This window comes from Narcine bancroftii, chromosome 3 (assembly GCF_036971445.1).
Source record: "Narcine bancroftii isolate sNarBan1 chromosome 3, sNarBan1.hap1, whole genome shotgun sequence".
Classification (NCBI taxonomy): Eukaryota; Metazoa; Chordata; class Chondrichthyes; order Torpediniformes; family Narcinidae; genus Narcine; species Narcine bancroftii.
In genome coordinates, this window is record NC_091471.1 from 60,632,774 (window position 1) to 60,658,758 (window position 25,985).

The 25,985-nt window shown below is 38.1% G+C and overlaps 1 protein-coding gene across 3 annotated transcripts in view; it reads right to left on the bottom strand.

Annotated features, from left to right (window-relative positions):
- Positions 1-25,985, bottom strand: part of kiaa1328 (KIAA1328 ortholog) — a 204,220-nt gene that overhangs the window by 93,834 nt on the left and 84,401 nt on the right. For all 3 annotated transcript variants that reach the window (XM_069924120.1, XM_069924118.1, XM_069924121.1), the window contains 2 exons: positions 2,568-3,226; positions 1,260-1,358 (listed from right to left, as the gene is read on the bottom strand). In XM_069924120.1, coding sequence (XP_069780221.1) covers positions 1,260-1,358; positions 2,568-3,226 — 758 coding nt within the window. The remainder of the gene's footprint in view (positions 1-1,259; positions 1,359-2,567; positions 3,227-25,985) is intronic.

A 25,985-nucleotide genomic window follows, 5' to 3' on the forward strand; every position in this document is an offset into this window, starting at 1 on the left:
CGTTTCAGCCTTACTTCCTATATCAGGTCGGACAGGGGCACAGTTCACGCCCGGCCCATGGGCAGTGCTGGCACAGCTCCTAGGGACCCAGTTATCACACCATGGCCAGGTGAAAAGGTTCCATCGGCATTTGAAGACAGCCTTCATGGCATAATGCCGAGGTCTGGATTGGGTGGACAAGTTGCCTTGAGAACTCCTTGGCATCCGCACAGAGCTGAAGGAGAATATGGCTACGTCCTCCATTGAGCTTGTCTATGGGGCCCCGCTGACAGTCCCGGGAGGGTTTGTGGCTGCGGCTCGCAGCCAGGAGGAAACACCTACAACACCACTAACGTGACCATAATGTGGGCACCTTAGTGCCACGGTCCAACTCCATCCTACTCTCGAAGGATCTCAAAGACTGCAAATACGTCTTCATAAGGAAAGGTGTGCACCGGACGTCCATTCAGCGCCCATATGAGGGTCCATACAAGGTGTTACAACACAATGGGACATTGGGGGTCGGCAGGAAATGTTCACAGTTGACTATCTCAAAATGGCACACCTTGACCTCGACCAACGGTGGAGAGGTTGGCTCTCAAGTGTACAAATCGTTTACAAACTGTGGACTTGGCACCTCCAAATGTCGGTTCGGGGTGGGGGGGGGGTAAGAGGGGGTCATGTAGCGAGCTGCACGGATCCACAAGTGAATCAAGTCAAGTCATTTGGTTGGTTCAACTCACTCACAGCTTCTGTGTGTTTTTTTTTCTTTCGTTCGCTGCACAGCACACCAACCACACTTGATCAAAATTCCCAACTATAGGAAATTATGCCTGCATATTTGAAGTCCTCAATCATTTAATGTTTTAAACAGGTGAACTTTTAAGTGAACTTTAGGTAGAAAATTTTACACCATGAGCAGAGGTGGATAAAGAATGATTACTAATGCTGGGATTTGGAATGTTTTAAAAAAATGTCCAGTCACAGAGCAGAGTTTTCACCCCTGCCCCTTCTCCTCACAATCTAAGTGATCTGTGAGCAGAGAAGAAAAGAAAATCATTAAATGGAATAGTGTATTTCATGCTAATTGCAAAGCAAATGAAGGGCATACAGGTGGTAAATTTAAGCATGATCTCTTGATCACAGCACGATGACAGTTGCCCACAACAGAAAAGGCCAATTGAAAATATTAAACATCAACAAATTAGAATGCATTGAAGCCATCTATATATTATAAACTAAGGAATGAATAGAAAAGAAGTTGAACTACATTTTCTAACCTTTCAGTGAATCCAGATGAATTTAGTAAAGAAATTCTTTTGATTGTTGGATCTTCACCATATGTCATGTTTTCTGCTTCTGATAGATGTAACTTGGACCTATGAAAAGATATTGAAAATTTCTTCAGTATGTTCATGATATGACATCCATTTATTTACTTTCTGATCCCAAACATGAAGAGGAACTCCAAAACAAAACTAGAGAAAACTATATCATGTTCCAAATCCATGTCTCAAGATACTAATTTGTAAGTGTAATTAGGAAAATGTAATCAGGTTATTATTTGTTTTTTAAAAAAAATTATATTTTGGCAAGCCAAATCTGTTTGCATCATCTGCAATGAGCTCTCAAATTATCATAGCCTTGCATATGTAACCCATAAACATTTAATGACATGGATACATTGCAGAATAGGGAACAACAAAACAGCTGAAATAGTTGACAGAGCAAGTAGTAGTATGCTTTTGTTCTACTACTGGAAGCCCAAGTTCTTTTATCCTCTGGAACAAAGCAAATAATCTTTGGGACTATGGTTACTATTTGCATTTTTTTCTATACTATTTTAATCTTTTTCTGCTTTTTTCCGTTGTGTAAAAATGAGCCATAGGTATCTTCATTATATTGCTAATATTCGTCCATATAACAATGGATAACAATTGACCATTTGATAATGAGGCATGCTGGAACCCCTCATGAACTATACAGGGGATGCTACACAAAACTTCAGAAGTACACTTCCACATTTATCCGTAAGATTTTTAATAACATTCCAACAATGTGGACCACAAACTGTTGCATGGTAATACAACTCCAAGCTAATAATGCAAAAGTTGGACTACATTTAATAATATATTTACAGTCTAAAATAAACTAAATAATCAATCTGATCTGAATATTATCTGCAACCCTACAACAGTCATTGTGCTCTTAATATGCAAAAACTCTTATGGTTACCACACAACTGCCATTGAAATTTGGTTTAACTGTCAATTACTGATAATTATTTTTTAATGTTGTTTAAACCTCTACTGAATTGCAGCTGTTCTAAACATAACAATATTCAGCCAGGCAGGTGTGAAATTAAAAAAAAATATGATCAGTTAAACTGAAAAATGGACAAGTTGCCACCACATGGGATCCATTTTCTTCAAACTCATTAAAGTTGTTCAAGGAAAGGATTTCAACGTCATTGTCAATAGACAAAACTGTCAGCTTTAATTAATATTTGGTTGCCAATCTAATAAAGGCTAAATTTAAAAGGTAAATGATCTTCATTAGGATAGTTCATGGTTCAATAGAGTTCTTACCTGCTATAATCCAACACTGACTCTTGTAACTGCTTTTGCTTTAAAAGGAGCAGAGACTCCTGTTGAGCAAGCAATCTCTGCAATGTTTCTTTCTCCCGCTCGAGTTCCTTTTTCTGACACAATAACTGCTGTTTTTGATTTGTAGGTATTTCCTTTTCATGCAAAATTTCTCCAGTCATCATTTCCATTTGACCATTCACTGCTGGATCACAAAACATTCCTGAGCTGGCATAATGTTCCATTAATGGTCTGAAATTCCTGTTATGTGCATTAGTAAATTGATTTCCATCATCATTTTTGCCTTTTAACATTCCACTTCGAGAAGATTGGTCACCAATAGGATCAAAACTAAAACTAGATGCACCAGCTTGCACATCTTTTATATTATAATGCCTTACCATGACTGGCTCTCCATGAGTTGAAGTCGCAGGTTTTACCTCACAACCACTCTGCAATTGAAGTATGTCCGTTGGGGAAACTTGATTGAATAGGCTATGGTTTGGAAAATAATGGACTGGCTCATACCGAGAGTGAGGTGCTAGGGATGGACCAACAGGGAGTTCCTCAGATTTATCAACAGCATTTAATGTACAAGAAGGCACAGTTCCAAGATAGGAGCCATCCAGGTTTGAAGCAGCTGGGTTCTTCTTGGTATTAATCTAAAAGCAACATATTTACAATAATTATGGAAGCATTTAAATATTAACTGGTGATCACATTATTTGTGATGCATTTCTAATGGAAATTATTCCTCATATTTAATTGAGTAACACACTTTCAAAGTGAGCAAATAAGATAGAAATAGCAAATGCTGGACACTCACATCAAGTCAAACAGCATCTATGGTGACAAAAATCAAAGAGTAGACTTTTACAGGGTGAATAAATGAGATTGGTTACAGATAAATCAAATGTAGGGAAAAAAAGAATCAATGTATCCAATAGCAACTCTAAACTACTGATTTGCAGGTTTCACCAAAATTGGGACAAGGGTCAAACTGGTACAGTACCCTCCATCATGTTTGGAACAGAGATGTTTTTTTTCCCGCTTTATTTGCTCCTGTGCTCCACAGTTTTAAATTTGTAATCAAACAATTCACGTGATTGAAGTGTACATTCCAGATTTAATGAAAGGGTATTTGCGTACATTTTGGTTTGACCATGTCGAAATTACTCCATTTTATATAGGTCCCCTATGTCCAATGAATCATGCAATAGGCTTCAAACTTCAGAGCATGCATCAAACCCCACAAGTCCCAGTTTTGTCTTCAAAGCTTCCCAATGCTCTTCTCTCAACACCACCTATGCAACTCACTCCAGAAAATATTCTGACCACTATTTTGAGATCCTTCATCAGAATGGTAATCATGAGGCATTTAAGGCTGTGAATCACATATTAGAACTTTTTTTAAAAATTGATTGATCATGGCACCCGTGGCATTCTAAAAACATTTTAATTTTTAACTGGTGAAATTTGGTCAATTGGAGTAGACATCTTCAGAACTAATAATCTGATAAAATGTATCCTGCCTTTTATCATTTTGTGGAATTGATTGAACCAAGCTTTGCTTCTGCTAAATTTTACTTTAAGGTGTTGTGATAGTACAGATCTATCACCAATGTACATAGTGTATATAGTTACTGTATCTAGACTGTGCTTACAGCGATTGGCTGAGAGCTAAGCCACGCCTATTGTCTGGGCCTTAAAGGGTTGTGTCCCTAGCCAGGTCAGATCATTCCGGACTGGTCGGCCACCTGTGAAGAGCTCCTGTCTTTTGCTAATAAAAGCCTTGGTTTGGATCAACAAGTCTTTGATTCTTTCGACGAGCTCTACAGGTGTTCTATTATACATTTCCATATCATGACCCAATCCAAAAGTCTTTGGAAATGCCACTTTCAATGACATCAGAATTCATTCTTACATTTGTTTTAAAACTCTCCTGGACAGAGCAACTGAAAACTGGAACATCAGTGAAAGTGATCAACAGTGGAGTGTAGTAAATATAATCAAACAAACCTTTACATGTCAAACAATAGAAAACTTGAGACTTAAAGCATTATAGGAAGAGTGAGTCATCTGACCCATTGAGCCTGGTCTGCCATTTAATAAAATCATGACTGATCTGGCTGTGCATTCAGCTCCACCTGCCTGTCTTTTCCCCATTATGCAAAAATATCAGTGTGTCTTAAAGATTCAAGATTCTTTTATTGGCATGTAATACAGTTTTTTCCCCCCACTACTGGGATCAGTAGAGAATTCTGCCTGGCTCTCCAGGAAAAAAATTCTCAGGGTTGCACGTGATGTAATTTATATACTCTGACAATAAATTCGAACATTGAATAAAACAAAAAATCTAATATTACACAAAATTTCCTTTATTCTGTTGTAAGGCAAAGAGTTGCCATTAGTATTGGCCAACAGAATGAGGCAGACTTAGTGCTTTCTTGGGTAGAAAATACCACAGATTCCCCTCATCAATGCTTTAAATCCACTTCCTTGAATCTTGAAGCTATGTCCCCTCGATCTAGTCTTACCTACCAGTGGAAACAACTTTCCTGCCTCTATCTTGTATGTTATTTTCATAATTTTATAGGTTTCTATAAGATCCCCACTCATTCCTCTGAATTCCAGCAAGTAAAGTCCCATTCTATCTCTCCTCATGGGCTAACCCCCTCACCTCCAGAATCAACCTGGTGAACCTCCTTTGCACCTCCTCCAAAATCAATTTTTTCTCTCTCAAGTAAGGAGATCAGAATTTCACAGTACTTTAGGGGTTATGTCACCAGCACCCTATGCACCTGCTCTAAAATGATCTCTCTAGCAATAAGGCCAGGATTACATTTTCCCTCTTGATTACCTGTTGCATTGCAAACTACCTCTTTGCGATTCTTGCACAAGCTCTCCCACATTCCTCTTCACAACAGCATGCTGCAATCTTTCACCATCCACTATTTTTCTTCTAAAATGGATTGCCTCATATTTACCAACATTGTACTCTATCTACCAGATCTTGCCCACTCATTTAGTCTATCAAAATCTCTATGCAGATTCTCTACATTAAATTTAGTGTTATCAACAAACTTTGATATACTACATTTGGTCCCTTCTACCAAATTGCTAATGTACATAAAAAGCAGCTTCAGCCCAGTACCAGACCCTGCAATACTCCACTCACTACTGAATGCCAACCAGAGAAGCACCCATTTATCCTAACTCTCTGCTTTCTATTGGTTAGCCAAACATCTATCCATGCTAATTACCTTCAACTCCATGCATAGTTATCTTTTAGAGGAGTCCTTTATGTGCCACCTTATTGTATGCCTTCTGAAAATACATATCAAACATCCACATGTTCCCCTCTATCCAGTGTGCTCATTATATTCTAAAAGAACTCCAGTATATTTGTCAAACATGATTTTCCCTTCCTGAATCCATGCTGCGTCTGCCTAATGGAACAATTTCTATCCAGATGTCTTACTATTTATTCTTTAATGATAGCTTCAAGCATTTTCCTGACTACAGACTTAAGATAATTGGCCTATAATTGCCTTTCTTCCTCCTACATCCTTTTTTTAAAAAAAACAATTGCTTAACATTTGCGGTCTTCCATTCTGCCAGGACCTGCTCAGAGTCGAGAGATTTTTTTTTAAATTACGATAAACCTTCTGCCATTTCTTCCATACCTTGGGATGCATTCAATCAGGACCAGGAGACTTATCTACCCTGAGACCCACTTGTTCACTCAGCACTATTTCTTTAATGTTAGCGACTGTATCAAGGCCCTCAGTCCTTTCCATACTTAACATCACTCTTTGGCATTTTAGACTTGTCTTTCACTGTGAAAACTGGCACAAAATCATTGTTCAAGGCCTTGGCCAATCCGCATTGCTCAATATTAATTCTCTCTTCTCACCTTCCAAGGGATTTGCATTCATTTTAGTCACCTTCATCCACTTTATATAATTAGAAAAAATTTAACCATCTGTTTTTATATTTTGTGCTAGTTTCATAATCTTTTCTTATTGCTTTCATGGTGGCTCTTTGTTGCTTTTTAAAGTTTTCCCAATCTCAGTTTCATGCTACTTTGAGAGAACATAAACCATTACGCATTGAAGGGGCAGCGGTGGAAAGGGTTAAAATCCTCGAATTCCTGGTTGACAATATCTCTGAAGATGTGCCCTGGGGCCTCCAGGCTCACCAGCTGCTGTACTTCATGAGGAGTTTGTGGAGATTTAATATGTCACCAAAGTCTCTTGCAAATTTCTACAGGTGGACTGTGGAGAGCATTCTGATTGGTTGCATCCCTGCCTGGTATAGAGGTGCCAATGCGCAGGACAGAATAAGACTAGAGAGTTGTGAACTCAGCTAGCACCATAATGGGCACCAGCCTTCACTCCATCGAGAACATCTACAAAAGGCAGTGACTTAAGAAAGCACCCTCAATCTTCAAGAACCGCCACCACCCAGGCCATGCCCTTATCACACTGCTATCCAATAGCAGTGGCACAAAAACAGCTTCTTCCCCTGTGCGATCAGATTTCTGAATGAATAATGACCCCCAGACACCTCACTTTCTCTTCATTTTGCATTACTTTATTTTATATGTAACTTATAGCTTTAATATTTGCACCTATAATGAATATTTGCATCTATAATGATGATGCAAAACAACAAATTTCGAAACATGTTCTTAATAATAAATTCAGATTCTTTTCTGAAAAGACTTTGTATGCACTCACTGATAATATGATGCATTCCTTTATTTCCTTAATAATCCAGGGCTAGCTCTCCCTACATTTACTGTCCTTGCTTTTAACTGGAGTACATTTTGTTGAGCATTATGTAAAATCTCTTGAAAGTCTCCCACTGTTCCACAACTGTCCCATTGTGTAGCTTGTGCTCCCAGTCTACGCCATACAATTCCTGCCTCATCCCCTGTTTAGGCATAATATTTTGGTTTTCAATTACTCTATAGCACCTTCCATTTTATGAGAACTTTAATCGCTGTTTCTGAAAGGATACGTATCACAAAAATCATAAGATAACATATCTCCTTGTAGGTTTGCGTAACGTGCTGTTCAAGTAAGAATCACAGATGCATTCTATGAACTCTTCTCAAGACTGTCTAAGCCGACTTGATTTGCCCAATCTATGTGTAAGTTGAAGTCTATGACAACTGATGTTCTGTTCTTCCATGCTTCCGATATTTCTTGGTTTAGAGCCTGTGCCACTGTAATATTATTTGGTGGCCTACAGACTACTCCCACTAATTAATTTTTCCCCCTTACCATTCTCCTTCCCATGGCAGTGAGAATGCTGAATGACCAAAGGACCATATGTATTGTTTATCTGTATGTGTGTCATGTCTGCATGTTTTGCATCGAGGACCAGAGAATGTTGTTTCATTGGATTGTACTTGTGCAATCAGATGACAAGAAACTTGACTCCTAATCTCTACCCAGATATTCCACATTCTGCTCCTTACATCTTTCATCATCTATCACCTGGTCTCGTCCTTAACTAAGAGCACTACACCTCCTCCCACACCTTCCTCCCTATCCTTCTAAATTATAAGATACTCTTGGATATTTAATTCCCAATCACCTCCAATTTACAACTATGTTTCTATAAATGGCCTCCGAATCATACCCCTTTGCATGAGTTCTTTGACTTATTTCAAATACTATGGGTCTTCAGATTAAGTGCCCTTCCACTCATTGCCCTTTCAGAATCTAATGATCTTTGTGCTTCTACACAAGGCAGTTTTAGAGACACAAATAATTTCACTAGCCAACTTATGTCTGATCAATTTGCTGAAATAGTGCAGCATGCCTTAACAAGAGGGACAAAATAGAAATTCAGAGCAGTATTCCAAAGGGTTAAATACTAAACTTAATTTGCTACAGGACATAAATACCAAAACATTTTTGTTCCATTTGTAAACTAATGAATTTTAGTGTGCACCTAAATTTATATTATTTGTCTCTTGCTTCTTTTTTGATTCATTGAATTAATAAAGTTGATGGTTACCGGATGTATGTACCATTATTTTATACATTGGAGTGTAGAAGGTTGAGGGGGGACTTGATAAAGGTATTTAAAATTATGAAAGGAATAGATAGACTAGACTCTTTCCCAAGGGCAGGGGAGGTTGGAACAAGAGGGCATGAGTTAAGGGTAAGGGGGCAAAACTTTAGGAGAAATATTAGAGGACGCTTTTTCACTCAGCGAGTGGTGGCAGAATGGATTGATCTTCCAAAAGAGATAGTTGTGGCAGGGTCCTTCTGTCATTTAAGAGAAGGTAAATGGAGGTGAGGGGGTTGAAGGGTTATGGGCAGAGAGTGGGAGAGTTGAGCTAGAGGAGTTGTATAAGTGAACCTGTGCGGACTTGAAGGGCCGACATGGCCTATTTCCGCACTGTAAACGGCTATATGGTTATATTGGCAATGTTTCTCCAGGCACAATTTCCTACAATGTACAAAATAATATGACGTTTTAATGAGTTAGGAAAGCAGACAATTATTGGCAAAGAAATAATATTATTTAGTATCATAACATGTACAACTGCAATAAATGCATTGCTGGGAATAAAAAGTGCAATTTTGGACATAACCAGCATTCTTTGTCATTACACAATGAAATTAATAATAATTTTTGGAATGTGGATGTGGTTAAACATTAAAATCTGGAAGATTTTGTCATTTTCTTTGCTTCTCTATAGGTGCATAGTTCTGCCATCTTTTCCAGTGGTGGCTTTCTATGTTAGTGATCAGATTTCAGGATTTACAAACTACAGTATTTAAATTCTGGGATTTTTTTTTAAATGGAATTGTTATATTTTATTGCCCAAGATTTAAATTTGTACTGAATTATTAATACTACAGCACTTTTCCCCATATTCAAAATTCTGTTAACCGAAAAGTTCTTTTTTTCGGCACCAACATGACATCACAAGTTTAAACAAATGTATCAATTTGCACCAGTTTGGTAACAACAGAGCTCAGAATCAACCAGGAAGACAGGCGCTGAATGACTGGATGTCAGCTCAGAGAAGCAGGCTGGAATCTCAAGCCATCAGTGAATGACTGGAGGAAGTCGACGGGTCAGGCAGTGCATGGGGAGAAATTAGAACACCGATTGTCCTTGTTTCAGGTAACTTCCTCCCATCTCTCTTCCCATTTATTCTTTATCCCCCACTGAACTTAGTTCTCCACTGTCCCGGAGTCATCAAGGAGAGCAGCTTCCCGAGGAGGAGCAGGGACTTCAGGCTCCCAAGCAGGAGTGGGGAACTCAATAGGGAGGTGTCAGGGATCGGCAGTGGCGGTGGGGAGGTGTCGGGGACCTGAAACAGCTGATGCTACTGTGCAATAACTGAAAATGGTTCAGTCCCAAGCTTTTCAGATATGGGGAAATGTACTATTTAACAAGCTCTCTCATCCTTTTAGCATTAAAAATACTCACACACAATCACAACTCTTCTTCACGATCACTATATCTCTATTTTAAAACCACAACTGATACAGAACATTTATTTGCACTATGGCCATGATTTTTATTTTCTGCTTCCTTTTCTTTTTGTTCTCGTGTTGTTGTACATTATGTATCCAAGAAGTTGCAGCAAGATTTTCATCACATCGGTACATTTTATTTATAACAATAAACAAACTTGAAATTGAATCATGTATAGAGGTTGTTTTCATTGTTCCATTTTGCACCATAATCCCACATGTACATCACTAGCCACAATTTGCACTTTGTTAAATGTTTACAAACAATAAAAAAATATATAGATTGCTGTATCAAAGAACTAAATCGGAAAAATTCTAACCAAAAGCCATCAACGCAAAACATTAACCATTTCTCTCACCAGAAATGCTTATTGACCTGTAAATAATATTCTTTTCATTCTTCAGTTTCCAGGTTACTAGCCACAGTTCTAAGCATATCTCAGAAACGTGTGAATTCAGAATGGCACAACTCCAATAATGCAACAAAAATCAACACATAAAACACTTCACACCTTGTTAATTCTTATTTTACAGGAAGTGTTTAACTATTTATTGAGACTAGGCTCTCTCTAACCTAGTTTATTAAAATACTTCAATTATCATTGATTGCTATCACTCCACTAATATTCCTATACTTCTTGATTCTCAGAACAGTATCAACCACCACCTACAAGAGGCCAATTGGCAAAAAGACAATTCATTTTCTTTTGCTGACATTTTTTTTATTGCCGGAGTCCAGCTACTAATTGTCTGATTTTGCACCAAGTGTATCCAGAAGACCAACCTTGCTTGCCCAGAGTAAGATTTAAGCAATAAGATCCTGGGCACTGTCATGGCTGCAAACAGTACAACAGAGGGTCATGTAGGAAATGAACAATCCTTGACAACAAAATTTCTCTGAAAACATTTAATAGGTGTATTCTGGAAAATAATAGCAAGATCCAGCTCTCCCAATGGATTCCCAGTAGAGTGGAAAGAGGAAATTCTCAGTTATCAGCCAGAATATTTGACCCAATTTTGAATTGGAATCCAGCAACTTCCCAGTATTTCTGAGAAATGTCAAGAACCAGCAGGATTCACAAATTCAGACCAGAATATAACCAAGACCCCACCACCTAAAAACCTGCCTCAATTTGTTGCTGATACTTGGCACAACAACATGTTAGAATATTTTTTGGCAGAGCAATTTAAAGTCAAGAGTTCAGTGGCTTCAGTAACCCACTGCTGAAATTCAAAAGGAAAAATAATATTGTGGTCCCCGGGTCAAAAATTTCAAAACGTCTCCATAACACTGGACAATGAAGATTTTGCTTCCTGGGCACTTTTGGGTGTATTTTATGGATTTGGGCTGCTGATCACAAAACTCATCTTAAAATTCTCCTATCATGAGCCATTTTTTTTAGATGAAACCTATTTTTGTGATTTCCTGTCATTATTTAAGTCTACTAGTATATTACCCACAAAGCAAGCTAATTTGGACCGTCCAAGCATACCTGGGCATGTACTCAGTGCAGGTGCTTGCAAATGACATCTTAGGTCTGGGTATGCTTGGAAGGCATATCAAGATGTTGACAATTCTCTTGGCAACTACAGAACATCGAACTACATACAGCTAATTGTCAATAGGCTTCAAGCACACAAAACCATGAAGTACAACATGCCACTGAAAATTCATTTTCTGTATTCACACTTGGGACTACTTCCCTGCTGTTCTTGGCGCAGTCAGTGACGAACTTGGTAAAAAGTTTCACCAGGACAGTGCAACCATGGAAAAGCAGTGTCAGGGCAACTGGAATCCATCAACGCTGACCAACTATTGTTGGACACAGACATGTGAGGCATCAAATGCTGAATACAAATGAAAATCAGTGACAAAACATTTTTAGGTTAGTTGAACTAGCACAAAGTGCCAGCATCATTATGCAATTAAACATGTTAGTGGTTCTCAATCTTTTTCTTTCCACTCACATACCACTTTAAGTAATCCCTATCTCATAAGTGCTCTGTGATCAGTAAGAGATTGCATAAGGTGGTATGTGGGTGGAAAGAAAAAGTTTTAATCATACCTAATTGACTCATTATGTGCACAGTTTCATAACTCCAAAGGAAATGGGCCAATGACAATTTTTCTCAATCAAAATATTTCAGTAACAATTGGGTCTAGAGCAGTGATTCTCAACCTTCCCTTCCCAGTCGCATATCACCTTCAGCAATCCCTTACTAATCGCAGAATACTGATGGCATAGGGATTACTTAAAGTAGTAAGGGAGTGGAAAGAAAAAGGTTGAGAACCACTGCACTAAATAAAAATTAATCTAATGTTTCTCCAACTTCTACATGATACAGCAAATCTGAAATTATCTTTGTGTTCAAGTTGAAGTTGTCTATCATAATCCACAATTATTTTTTTTCAGGAAGCAAACCTTTTGAAAAAAATGAGTTTTCCAGTGTAATCAATCATTATCAGGGACTGACAACTTACTGTGCTGGTCAAAATAACTGGTACACATGAAATGGTACAAGGACATCTTTGTAATTGACTTGGATCTCCTATTAGGAAACAAAACAGGACAGGTGTCAGAAGTATGTGTAGGGGACATTTTGGATCAAGTGATCATAAGGCCATTAGTTTCAAGTTAATTATGGAGAAGGATATGGCTGGGTCTCAGGTTGAGATTCTAAGTTTGAGAAAGGCCAAAAGCAGAAACCTGCTCATGTGTTTGAATAATATCAATATCTAAAGCACCAATTTGCAATTTTAAAATAGGCAAGGCAAGGTGACGAACCGACTTTCCCTCTGCATGTCTAGGATTTAAATATTTTAATAGTTTTAAATTAATACTGGCAAAATAGGATTTCTAGGATTTGGAAATCCTGTAGCCAGAGGGATACAAGGAAACCAGATTTAGACATACATACAGCATGGTAACAGGCCTATTCGGCCAAGAGCCCCTGCCGCACAATTACACCTAATTAACCTACAACCCCAGGTACTTTTTGTTTTAAAAATGGAGGAAGGAAACTGGTGCACTCGGGGAAAACCCACGCAGAACCAGAGAGAATATAAAAAATCCTTAGACAGTACAGGATTCGAAGGCCAGACCCGATTGCTGACGCTTTAACAGCATTACACTAACTACTATGGTAACCGTGCCGCCCTATGTCAGGTCATTGCAACTCCTTGTAGATGAAGAGGATAAGGACACACACTGCCTTTCCTCCAAGTTAACCTCTATTCTCCCCATAATTCAGTAATTCCCCCAATTTCCGCAACCCAAGGAAGCCTTTCCTTCTGCAATCACTGTCACCGTAATCCAATGATTTAGCAATTTCATGCCTCAAGTCTACAATTATCACCTGCTACTCCAAGGATTAAAAAACTTTAAAAATAATGTCTCTAGTGTAAGCAAAGACAGGAAACAGTCAATTTTAAAAAGGGAATATATCACACAATAATAAGGTCATTTCTGTAGTTGATGTAGGATGAACCTCAGTTTCTAATGAATTATGTTCTCTCCTGCACAAATAGTTTAGTTGTGCCATAAGAACCCAAAATTTTACTGATTGCACTGAATAGTAACTCCAAATCCCCCAAATAATTATTCCTTGCTTTTCGAATGACTGAAGATAGTTTAACTCAGTGGTTCTCAACCTTTTTTTAGGCGCTCTGTGTTTTTTTTAGGTGCAAGAGATTATTTAAGGTGGCATGTGAGTGGAAAGAAAAAGGTTGAGAACCATTGGTTTAATGTTTCCATTACAGAGATTAATAAACAAAATCATACATATATTAAAAAAAAGTTATTGTTTTAGTCACAGTTTCACACATTCTGTGGGGATGTCTCTTTACATTACAGGTAAAGATAATTAAAAAAAACCCAAAGTATATTCAATGTATCGTACATATTTAGAAACCCAAGAAAGCAAATGATATAGTGGACTTGAGACATATTAGCAGGTAAGGCTCAAAAAGGCATGTGTGCAACTTGTTTCTTTTCTGGTGGTCCTGATTTGCATCAACTTCCCCACTGAGCTCAGCCACATGCTGCACCTTCAGAATTCTGCCTGCCTGGAGTAAGTGTTGTACTAAAAATTTTCCATCCAAATCTTGCATCGTACAAGCTACTTCAATCAGTTTCTGTCCATTGAAGATGAAGATTAACTTTAGCCAGAGTCTTTCAAACAATTTTAGCACCCAAAGTTTTGCAGTCAATCCCACATCTCATTCAATTTTATTTATGTCTTGTAGATGCATATAATGCAGTTACTCAGCTGGAACAACTGCTCCTGGATGGCCCGACATGGGGCAGAAATGAATTAGAGCTTCAGCATTGGCACTCATTAGCTTTCTCTTTATTGATTCCAGTTATGAAACAACTCAGTATTAAGGGACTATATCCACATTCATCAATTTAACATCATGGAACTGTCTTTTTCCATTGCTTTATTATTCAATGCTATTGAATAATTTTTACAATCATAAAAACTGCATAATGCTGTCAAACAAAGATGTATATTCTAAGCAATAATAAAGGTTTCCACTGCTGCACACAATGAAGTTAAAGAATAAAAAAAACAAAATCACACTTCATTAGCTTTGACAAATACATAAATATTAAGTATTATGGTTGACAGCTTATATCCTAGCAAACTTTTTTTTGTAGTTATAAGCAGTATAAATATACAATGCAACTATGTATTGGGACTACAGAAGTTACTATTTTGACAAAGGGTCATCTGAACTTAATTGGCCTCAAATGGGTTTAGAGGTATGAGAAAGGGGGTGGTGATGGTGGAGTGCTGTATTTTTAGACTGAAAGCTTTTGGAAAGTGATGTGCCACAGGGATCTGTGCTTGGTCCACCACTGTTCATTTATATTAACCATCTGGATGAGAACATAACTGGCATAGATAATACATTTGCAGTCAATATCAAAATTATTGGTGCAGTGGACAATGAGGGAAGGCGATCAAAGATAACAATAGGATCTTGATCAGTCAATGAGTCAAGGAATGAGAGAGAGTTTAATTTGGAAAAGAACAAGATATTGCATTTTACTAAGTCAAACCAGGGCAGGCCTGACAGGAAAATGGTAGACCACTGATGAATGTTATATAACAGACACCTAGGGGAACAGATACATAGCTCGCTTAAAGTGGTGACACAGGTGGACAGGGTGGTGAAGAAGGTTTTTTGGCATGCTGCCTTCATCAGTCAGAGTAGTTGGGATGCCATGTTACAGCTGTACAAGATGTTGGTAAGGTCACATTTAGAAGATTGTGCAATTCTAGTCACATTCTTTTGTGAAGGATTTCATTAAATTAGAAAGGGTGCAAAAAAAATCACAAAATTTTTATGGATGGCTTGAGTTGCAAGGCTGGATATGTTAGAACCTTTTTTCCCTGGTGGATGAGGGGGTAACCTTATAAGAGGAATACAAAATCATTGGGCAAGTCATGTGTTTTCCCCAAGGAGGGAAGTCTAAAAGCAGAGCATAGGTTTAGTTGATGGTGGGGGCAGGTAAGATATACTTGGGACCTAAATGACAACTTTTTCAACATATTAATAAATGGAATGAGCTGTCAGATGAAGTGGTAATACTGGGTAAAATTATGGCATTTAAACTGGTACATGGATAGAAATTAGTTTAAGGGATGTGGGCAACTTAGCAGCATGGACAAGTGGGCTTGTATAACTGTTGCATGTGCTCTAGCTTTATAACTACAACTATTTTTGCCATTCCCTGATTCTCTTTGTGAAATGTCCAATTCTGATGGGACTAACATGAAATGTGTGAGAGATAATAATGCTAAGGTTAGGTGATAATATAGAGAAGGCAAGGAAAATGTTACAAGGATCCTATGCTGCTGTTCCCTAATGAGATTACAATTTTCCCACTTTGCAGTCTGACAGGTGGTATTACTCATTGTACAAATCTTTCATCACTATTCTGGAGAAAACCATCTCAGCACCAGTCATCCAGAATCAAAAAGGACCTCTTCATATCTACTGACTTGCTCAGAAACACCCACATTCCAGATACGAAACACAAGTTGAATTCACGCTACCTAGGCTGAAGACTACTATCATCTATCTACCACAAAAACATATCTGTCCTCTTAAATATATTCTAGTCCTTTTAATGGGAACATCATCCTTGCAAATGACAAACTGTTTAAATGGAACACAAGCACTTCCAACTTGACAAATACTTTTCAGTTAGATCTAACCACGTAAATGGCATACCTTTCACATCAAGCAAATGGTGTGGACTACTGCCCACCCAATTTACACTGCAACTTGAAACCAATGTCTGAAAATAAAATTATTACAAATCCATTTTGGTAAAAAATTATGCAATCAATACAAAATTATCGAGGCAAGAGCTTGCAGTTTTACCACATCTGGAGGAACAATTTTTACTCAGGGTTTGTAAAACTTATTTTGTACATTATGCCTGAATCTAAAATGATAAGGGAATCAAAGTTGTTCAATTATTTAGAATTCAACACTAATTGGTGTCTCACAAACTGGGAGCAACTGAAAAACACCAAGCAGCTTGCTGTGAAACATGCATACATAATTTATAAATTGCTCATTCAGTCACCCGCCTGCATGTCCACTGCAACATGTTATTTTATAACTAATAACCTGTTTTAACACCTGTACGTGTCACAGAACGCGTGAATAAGTAACCTGCCTCAATGATTTTCAGACAGCAAAATGTTTTATTGCAGGTGTTAACTGCACCAGAGAGAGCATCTCCACTTAATCTCTGATGTGACTACCTGGCATGCAGACCGCACAGATGTTACCAATGTTTGGGCAGCAGTTCAAACGTTGCAACGGCCCATTTACAATTCATTAGCCTTGTACCTGATCATTATTTCTATATTTCCTTCTAACTTTAATTTTAATAACCCGTTACTTCAAGATGCAAGTGTGTATCATTTACAGGTTTGCTCCAATGTTTGATGCTCCTTTTCTCCCTCCATCTTCTCCATGCAAGTTTGGGGTTCAACTTGTCACAGAAAATGCCTTTTATCTGGATTGATTTTTAGCCAGAGGATCACAAACCAATGAAGGATATATTCAAGGTTGTGGTGGACGTATGAATTAGATCCAACCCAGAATAATAATGCTAAATAGTACCTGCTTGTATACAACACATAAAAAGAGAAGGCCATTTAACCCCTTCAGCCTGTTCCATCAGATGATCAGCAATCTAACTTTATTCATCTGCTTTTGCTCCTATTTGGGCAAACAAAAATATATCGATCTTCAGCTTAATATTAATTGCTATTTGATAAATAGATTTCCAAATTCCCACCATTTTGTTTAAACCAGTATTTTAATGCCCAAGCATTAAGGCAGAATTGAACCAACTGTGGCAGGAAAAAGCCCTGGTTGTCTGCTGTTATCCCTCAAAGTGATGAAGGAATGGATTTGAAAAGCACTTTCATAGAAGCAAAAGTGAACTGTAATGTGCATCTTGGAAATCCCATGGTACAAAAAGGGAGACGATAAAGAACATTCAGGATAACAGATACCAGTGAGGACAGAATTTGGAAAAAGTAACATGCATTGTCCCCACACCAAAGTGAGAATTTTCTTTCACTCATTTAACTTAGTTTTGTACATGGTGAAAGGCCTTCAGAATAGTTCCTGACCAGCTGTTCTAGTTAAAACGTGTGTGCAGTGTCCAGTTAAATTCTCAACAAAGATGAACTCTTGGAATGTAGCAAAAGTAATGGCACTCAATATCAAAAGGCAGACAGATTTATTAAATTTGATGAAGGCCTTTGCCTAGAATATGGAGGACATATCTTAAAAATTGCAGAGCTAAACACAACACTAGTAGTTACAGCAATTAATTAGCAAGGCAAATTAAATATTGGCCGAGGGAAATAGTGAGGAAAACATGATACAAATTTAAGTCCTTTGGAGTCACTATCTTGGAGGATCACAAAAATGGCAACATGAATAAAAGCTCATCAGCGCCTCTACTTCCTCAGGCTTTTGCAGAAGTTTGGTATGGCATCAGAAACTCTGGCAAACTTCTACAGATGTGTTGTGGAAAGTATGCTGACCGGCTGCATCACGGTCTGGTATGGGGACACCAATATCCCTGAGCCCTGCAAAAGGTAGTGGACACAACCCAGGACATCATTGGTAAAACCTTCCCATTCATTAAGAATATCTATGGAGAATGCTGCCATCGGAGAGCAGTAGAATCATCAAGAATCCACACCACCAACCACACGCTCTGTTCTCACTGCTATCATCAGGAAAGAGGTGTAGGTCCCTCAAGACATGCACCACCAGGTTCAGGAACAGCTATTACCCTTTCATCATCAGACTCCTCAACAATAAACTCAATCAGGAACTTATTTATGGACTCTTACTTCTGCACTTCATTGATTTTTGTTCTATCTCTGCATTGCAGTTTACATTTCTTTAATTGTTTACATGTGTAATTGAATCAGTTTTGTTTTTTGCCCTGTCAAAAAATGGTAATTCTGCCTCAGCCACAGGAAAAAAGAATCTCAGGGTTGCATGTGATGTCATGTATGTACTTTGTCAATAAATCTAAAATTGGAATTGTTTACAGCTTTGGTGAGATTCCATCTAGTCTACATATATAGTTTTGGTTTCCATACTTGAGGAAGAACACATTCACCCTTGTGGCAATATGGATAAGGCTTATTTAGATTTCAGAGATGAAGGGGGTCATCTTACAAGGAATGATCAAGTGGCTTGGATTCTTCAGGGGCTTGACAGAATAAAAGGAGTGCAGAGTGCAAAGGAGAGTCTATCGATAAATGTACAGTCTCAAGAATAAAGGACCAAAATGAAGAATTTCTCTGGAAAGAATTTTTGGCATTTCAAGTGCTATGGGTAAAGACGTGGGGTTGTACAGCATGGAACAGGCCCTACAGCCAAATTTGTCCAACCAATTTGCCATTCTGGCTAGTCCAATTTTCCTGCATCTGCTCCTTGTTCTCACTGCTCACATCAACTTTTGTGTCAGATATAAATGTATTAATTATGTTAATTACACTGTTAATGATTTAGATGGCAAACAATAGTGTACCCAGTATTGACCTCTGCAGCACACCACTGATCAGAGGCCTCCAATCAAAAAAGCAAATTGCAAACCTCTCATCTCTTTCTACTCAACTATTTTTGAATCTAATTGGCCAGTTCACCTTGTTAAAATCCATATATAGGATATCCACCACCCTTCTCTCATCAACCCTCTTGGTCACATCTTCAAAAAAAACCTATTAAATTCATACTAAATCATCTTTATACCAAACTTCTTGGGAAATCACAGGTCATCCAGATCACACAGGAAATGATATTAGAGAATGACATAGCAACCACACAAAGCCTGTATCTATTAACGTTCTGTGTAACCTTTAGTTAAAACATTAGTGCCATACAAGCAAGCATTGGTGCCTCGCTGTTCTGTACACCCCTCTGGATCAGTTATCATTGTTTCAGCAGATCCCAATCCAAGTAATTTTTCTCTTCTAGTTCTGGTGGTCATATCTGCTCATCTTGCAAGTTTTCTATTCTTCCTACCTGTTTCGCCTTATGCCCAATCCAATCTGAGTTCTGCTCACTTGCTCCTGTGATTAATCCTTAATGGTTATTTCCTACAGCCCAATGTCAAATCATCTTTCAGCACCTCTTAAGTATTTTATCCCTGCCACCTCACCAAAATAGCCCTAAATTCACAAAATTATTTGCACCTTGAGTAAAAGAAAACAATTTTTCCTTACTCGTTTGCAGTCTTGGACGTGGGTAACTTCACTTATCCAGATTTGTGGGATCCTATCCTCATCAATCCAGAAATTTGCCTGCATTACCTTCACTTTCTTCATTGCTCCTTCCACTCTCTGATATAGATCCAGCCTTTGCTCCCTATTCCTCATCTACACATTCCTCTTAAAAAACAGCATCTAAATAAAATCAGGCTTCACACGATCATTGAGGAACCCGACTACCTCACCATATCTCGTAAAAAACACCAAAATGCTGGAGGAACTCAACCTGTCTTTTCAGCATCCGAAAAGGCAAAGATATACTGCCAAAGTTTGAGAATGAGCCAAAAGCAGGAAAAAAGTCTCCAAATTCTGACAGTGCTTGGGCTGGGGGAGGAATCCAGACCAACAAAAAGGTGTTAATTGGATAGGATAAACATGGAGGCATGGTTGGTGGAGTGGTTAGCACAACGCCTTTACAGCACCAGCGATTGGGACCTGGAGTTTGTATGTTCTCCCCACATCTGCAAGGGTTTTTGCTGGGGGCTTCGGCTTCCTTCCACCATTCAAAATGTACCGAGGGTGTAGGTAATTAGGTGTAAAAATTTGGTGGCATGGACTCGTAGGCCGAAATGGCCTGTTACCATGCTGCATGTCTAAATTTAAAAATTTAATCAGGGTAAGAATTTATCATGTTCGTGCGAAAGGAGAAGGAAAAGGGAGAGAGACAGAGTTGGGGGAAGGCAACAGGGGAAGAAGTGAGGTGGAGGGGCCTTTTAATGAAAACCAGAAAAGACTATATTAATGCCATTCGGTTGGAGGGTGCCCAGTCAGACGATAAAATGTTGTTCATCCAATTTGCAGGTGGTCTCAGTCTGGCAGTGCATGAGACCATGAATAGACATGTCAGCAAGGGAATAGGAAGGGGAATTGAAATGGGTGGCCACTGCGAGTTACACGCTATTGCAGTGGACAGAGCCGAGGTGGTCAACAAAGCGATCTACCAGTCTGCATCCCGTCTCTCTGACGTACAGGAGACCACAAAAGGAGGACTGGATGCAGTAGATGACCCCCTGCAGATTCACAAATGAAGCTTTGCTTCTCTTGGAAGGACTGTTTGGGGCCCCGAATGGTGCTGAGGGAGGAGGTGTGGATGCAAGTGGAGCATCTCCTGCAGTCACAGGGGTGGATCCCAAGGGGACAATTGCTGGGCGTGATGTTTCTTTTATTGTAATAAAGATTCAAGATGCCTCTACATGGTCTATAGCTAATATAGTTGTTTTTAAATAACCCGTTTCTTTATCACAATAAAAAGAAACAGCTGGGAGGGAGGAGGGGACAAGGGAGTCACAGAGGGAGCAGTCCCTGCGGAAGACTGAGAGGGGAATACATGTCTAGTGGCGGGATCACATAGTAGCTCACAGAAATGGGAGAGGAGGTTGTGTTGGATGCATCTTGTCCTTTTGCACAAGGGGGCAGAAGGGGCCAAGGCAAATGTGCAGGAAATGGAGGATATGCAGGTGAGTGCCAAGTTGATGGTGGTAGAGGGAAGCCAAGTTGTTTGAGGGAGGAAGACATCTCTGATTTCCTTATCCTGGGTACAGATGCAACGGAGACCGAGGAATTCAGAGAATGGAAGGAATCCTTACAAGGGATAGAGTGGGAAGAAATCTAATTGAGGTACCTAAGGCTCCAACTAGTTATCCTTTCCATCACATACAATGATCACTCCACTTCTAATAATACTCGTCTCTACCCTTTTCTCAGCTCATTTCCACCTGAAACATTAATCTGTGCCCTTGGTACCTCAATTGTTGCATTATTCACCTGGTCAGTTTCTACTCTTCCAAAACAAGCTATTCAAACCTCTCCAGCCTGCAACCCATTTCAAAACAATTGTTATTCTCTCACCATCTCAGTATCTATACTAAATATACTGTACCTCCACTAAGACCTAGATTGTAAAATTCTAATCCATCCAATCATATCTATTTACAGTGTTGCTCATTGTTATAGCTTTAACATTTGTAGCCCTAAAATGTCACACATTTGCTGAGAACTGTGTTTTTATGCATTCTCCCACTTCCTTTATTCTACAATTGATGCTTGCAACCAGTGCAATATTGCATGAATTTGTCACCATGGGGATATGATCACCTTGGATATCAAATTGTGCATCTGCCTACTCCCTCAGGGAAATGCAATAGATCCTGTGGTAAAAATGGTCCATTTGAGGGAAGAGCAAGGATGTCACAGATAAATATTTATCCGTCAATCAACAACACAATAACAATTATCTGCTCATGGTCATACAATGGTGAAGGTTTAATACGAATAAATTGGCTATCAATTACTACATTAAACAAGTAACAACAGTTCAAAATAAAAAAAAGCACATCATTGACTTCAAACCATCTTCAGACATAATGAAACGTACATAAACTGCAGAGTACAAGTCTCTTTTTTTCTTCCTATATTTTCATAATGAGTGACGTTGAGGAAGTGAACTTGCTTTTATTGTAGGAAAAAAAATTTGAGTGAAAATGTAAATCTTTACAAATCTGTTAGGCAAGGTTAATGCACATTAAATACATAGGGGTGATCATAAAATGTAATGAATACAGCATTTAAAATTCTTTAGTAAACTAGTTCGATATTGACATTTTTTTGCAGCCTTTGTAAGGCCAATATGCAGGGACATCATCTTATCAAAATGCAATCTTGAAGGATGCAGTAATAAACATTTTAAAAGGTGGATGAATACTTACATTTTTATTGAAATAACTTGAGTATCAAGGAAAAATTTCACAGAGCTTTCTTATATAAAAAAATAGAATTGCTTTGAGACCCCTACCCGATATATACCGATCTGTCCCCGTAGCTGAAGTCCCCAGTTGAGATAAAGAATCTTGGCCCAAAACATTGGCTGACTGTTCCCCTCTATGCACCGCTGAGCCCCTTCAGCTTCTCATTATATTAGCTCTCAGATCTCAGTGAATGTTCGCCGAACTCTCTCCAGTTTCAGCTGATCCTACGTGGCCTATACTGAAATGGGAATCACTGAAAATGTACGGGGTGTAGATGAATTGGATTATTTGTGCAGCTCAGACTCGTGACCTGGAAGGGCATTTTACTATTGCTGCATGTCTAAAATTTAAAAAAAAATAAAATGTAATTCTCAGTCACTTCCAAATCCTGCTGAAACTAACAATTTCTGAGAATTAACTTCATTAAGATTTTCCACTTTACAGGAAGAAGTGAATCTGTTTCATTGTTCAAGTGAACCAGCGTGGACTTGAAGGGCCGACATGGCTTGTTTCCACGCCGTAAACAGTTATATGGTTATATGGTCTTGACTTCATTTTTACCCTAGTTGCCATCTTCAGAAGTCTGATCCTAAATATACTACTGGACAAATTTAATTGTTGCCAATATTGCTTTCCTTTTGACTCAAAAATATATCCCACATCTTCCCTTCCCTTGCCTTGAATTTAGATTATTTTTTTCAAATCTCTTTTGTACATATTTCAATTCTGAACTACAAATGATCCACATTCTTAAATATACAAAGGTATATCTACGATTCACATTACATCATCAAAACCTTTTGTCACATCATGCAATCATCCTATTTGATATCACTGATTAATAACCTGTCATAACAAGTATTTACTCTGTTTCTATGGAATCCAATCAGAACTTTAACCCTGATGGGATCTCGGCTATTATTTTAAAGAGTACCAGTTATATCAGTTTTATTTTAATTTATCAAAATTTATCACTGAAACATTGGATCAACACTGATACTTTCTTAAAGTTGTCTCCCAAATGGTTTAGGCTAAACAAAGAATGTTAATACAACTTTCAACATGCAGATTCTATTTTTGATTTGTGGTACTTTATTCAAATTTGAACTTTATAACTAATCATGTGCCAAGTCATCCATCATTATCCTAGACATCTTTAAAAAAATTTTAGAGTTTGACACTGAGGATGCCTCAGGTTTCCATCATGTGACTATATTTATAGCTAAGCATGAAAGACCATTGACCAAAAACGTTTTTAAAATTTAAATATCGTAAATGTATTTATTTTTTAAAAATTTAGTCACAATAACGGGCCCTTTTGGCCCACAAGCCCATGCCGCCCAATTACACTTAATTAACCTACAACCCTCAGTACGTTTTGAATGGTGGGAGGAAACCAGAACACCTGGAAGAAACCCACGCAGTCACAGGAAGAACGTATAAACTCCTTACAGCATGGGATTTGAACCCCATTCCCAATCACCGGCGCTATAACTCCATTGCGCTGACTGTGCCATCCCACTGTCACAGATGATGCCCAAGCTGTTGACTACTTCCATCACTTTGTTATTTTGATGGGCCAGTGATCTTATTGATTTCACCTGGAGAAGATAGCTATGAGAAGAAAAGAAGAGCAAATTTCTTTCTGATTTTGATTGTTTGTTTGTTTATGCTTATATTTACATTTTTTATGTTCAATGTGTTAAAACATGTATATTAGTCATTTTAATTTTCCTTTTTAATGTTTGTGAATGTCAAAATTACTCAAGATTTCAATCTTAAATATAACTATGAGTACCTGTCAGGGCCATTTTACGGGCAGCAAAGCCCTAGTAGCTAGTTTCTTTGTGCAAGACAGTGGCCGGTAGACTGCTATAAGAATAGTTCAGAAGGCAGGCAACATACAAGCTTGGGCATCTTCCTTATTAGTGGAGGATCCACCTTAACATTGCTAATATTTAGCATTAGTATATATAGTAAAGACCTACAAATGTGGCAACCCTTTGGTTTTTGAATCTATCAGTTCATGAAAAACAGAACATACACCAAAAATAAAAAGTTCATTCTGACCATATATCAAAGGAGTGACCAGTTCAGTACTAAATAAGAATCAAGACATGTTTCATATCGCTAATAGATCACAAATACAAACAGTCTTGTCAAAATAGAGCCAATAGAAATATTTTATTTTAAAATCTCCTTATAATTGCTGCAGGAAAAGGAAAGATTTAGCCAAATTCAGATTATGCCTTTTCAACATTGCAGCTTTGTTTAATTAAATGATACTGAATTCTTTCAAGTAAAAGTTTATTTCTTGATCCGACAGTATTTTTATTGGGTAGTTTGCAACCTCTAAAAGGTTTGGGATTAAATAAATTTCAACTTGCTTTTGTATATTTAGCTTTATCTGTAGCGAAAAAATGTATTGCTAGTACGTGGAAAGATACAAATATGATTGATATTAATAGATGGCATGAGTTGAAATATTGTTTAATAATGAAAAAATCACATATGCTTCGCGTGATAATTAGTTTTTTTATTAATAAGTGTGTTATACTCAGAATATTTACATTTCAATTTATATTGATTAGATTTTAATATGTATGTTTAATTTTTCTTTAATATTTTTTCTTTTTTCTTTCTTTATGACTCTCCTTAGGAGAGTTGGCTGAAGGGGGTGGGGTTCTTTTCTTTACTTTTCTTTTTTTTCTATATATAAAAAATAACATTCATGTTTATGGCTAATTGTTATATATGTTATGTACTATTTGTTTTTTGAATGAACAAATAAAGTTTAAAAAAAAGTAAACGTTTACTTATCACCCAAACAATATGTCTAAAATAATTGTTAAAAATGGTATGACTTTCAAATTAGCCAGCATGGTTCGTGCAGTGGTTGGCGCAATGCTATTACAGGGCTAGCCACCTGGGTTCAAATCTGGCGCTGTCTGTTAGGAGTATGGACGATTTCTGTGTGGGTTTCCTCCAAGTGCTCCCACCTTTCAAAAATGTTTAGGGTTTGTAGGTTAATTGATGTATTTGAAGGGCATGTGAGCTGGAAGGGTATGTTAACGTGCTGCATGACAAAAAGTGAGAAAAAAATTAAAGTAAAAAAAAAACTTCTTTTTCTTCTTTGGCTTGGCTTCACAGACGAAGATTTATGAAGGGGTATGTCCACGTCTGCTGCAGGCTCGTTGGTGACTGACATGTCCGATGCGGGACAGGCAGGCACAGTTGCAGCGGTTGCAAGGGAAAATTGGTGGGTTGGGGTTGGGTGTTGGGTTTTTCCTCCTTTGTCTTTTGTCAGTGAGACAGGCGCTGCGGTCTTCTTCAAA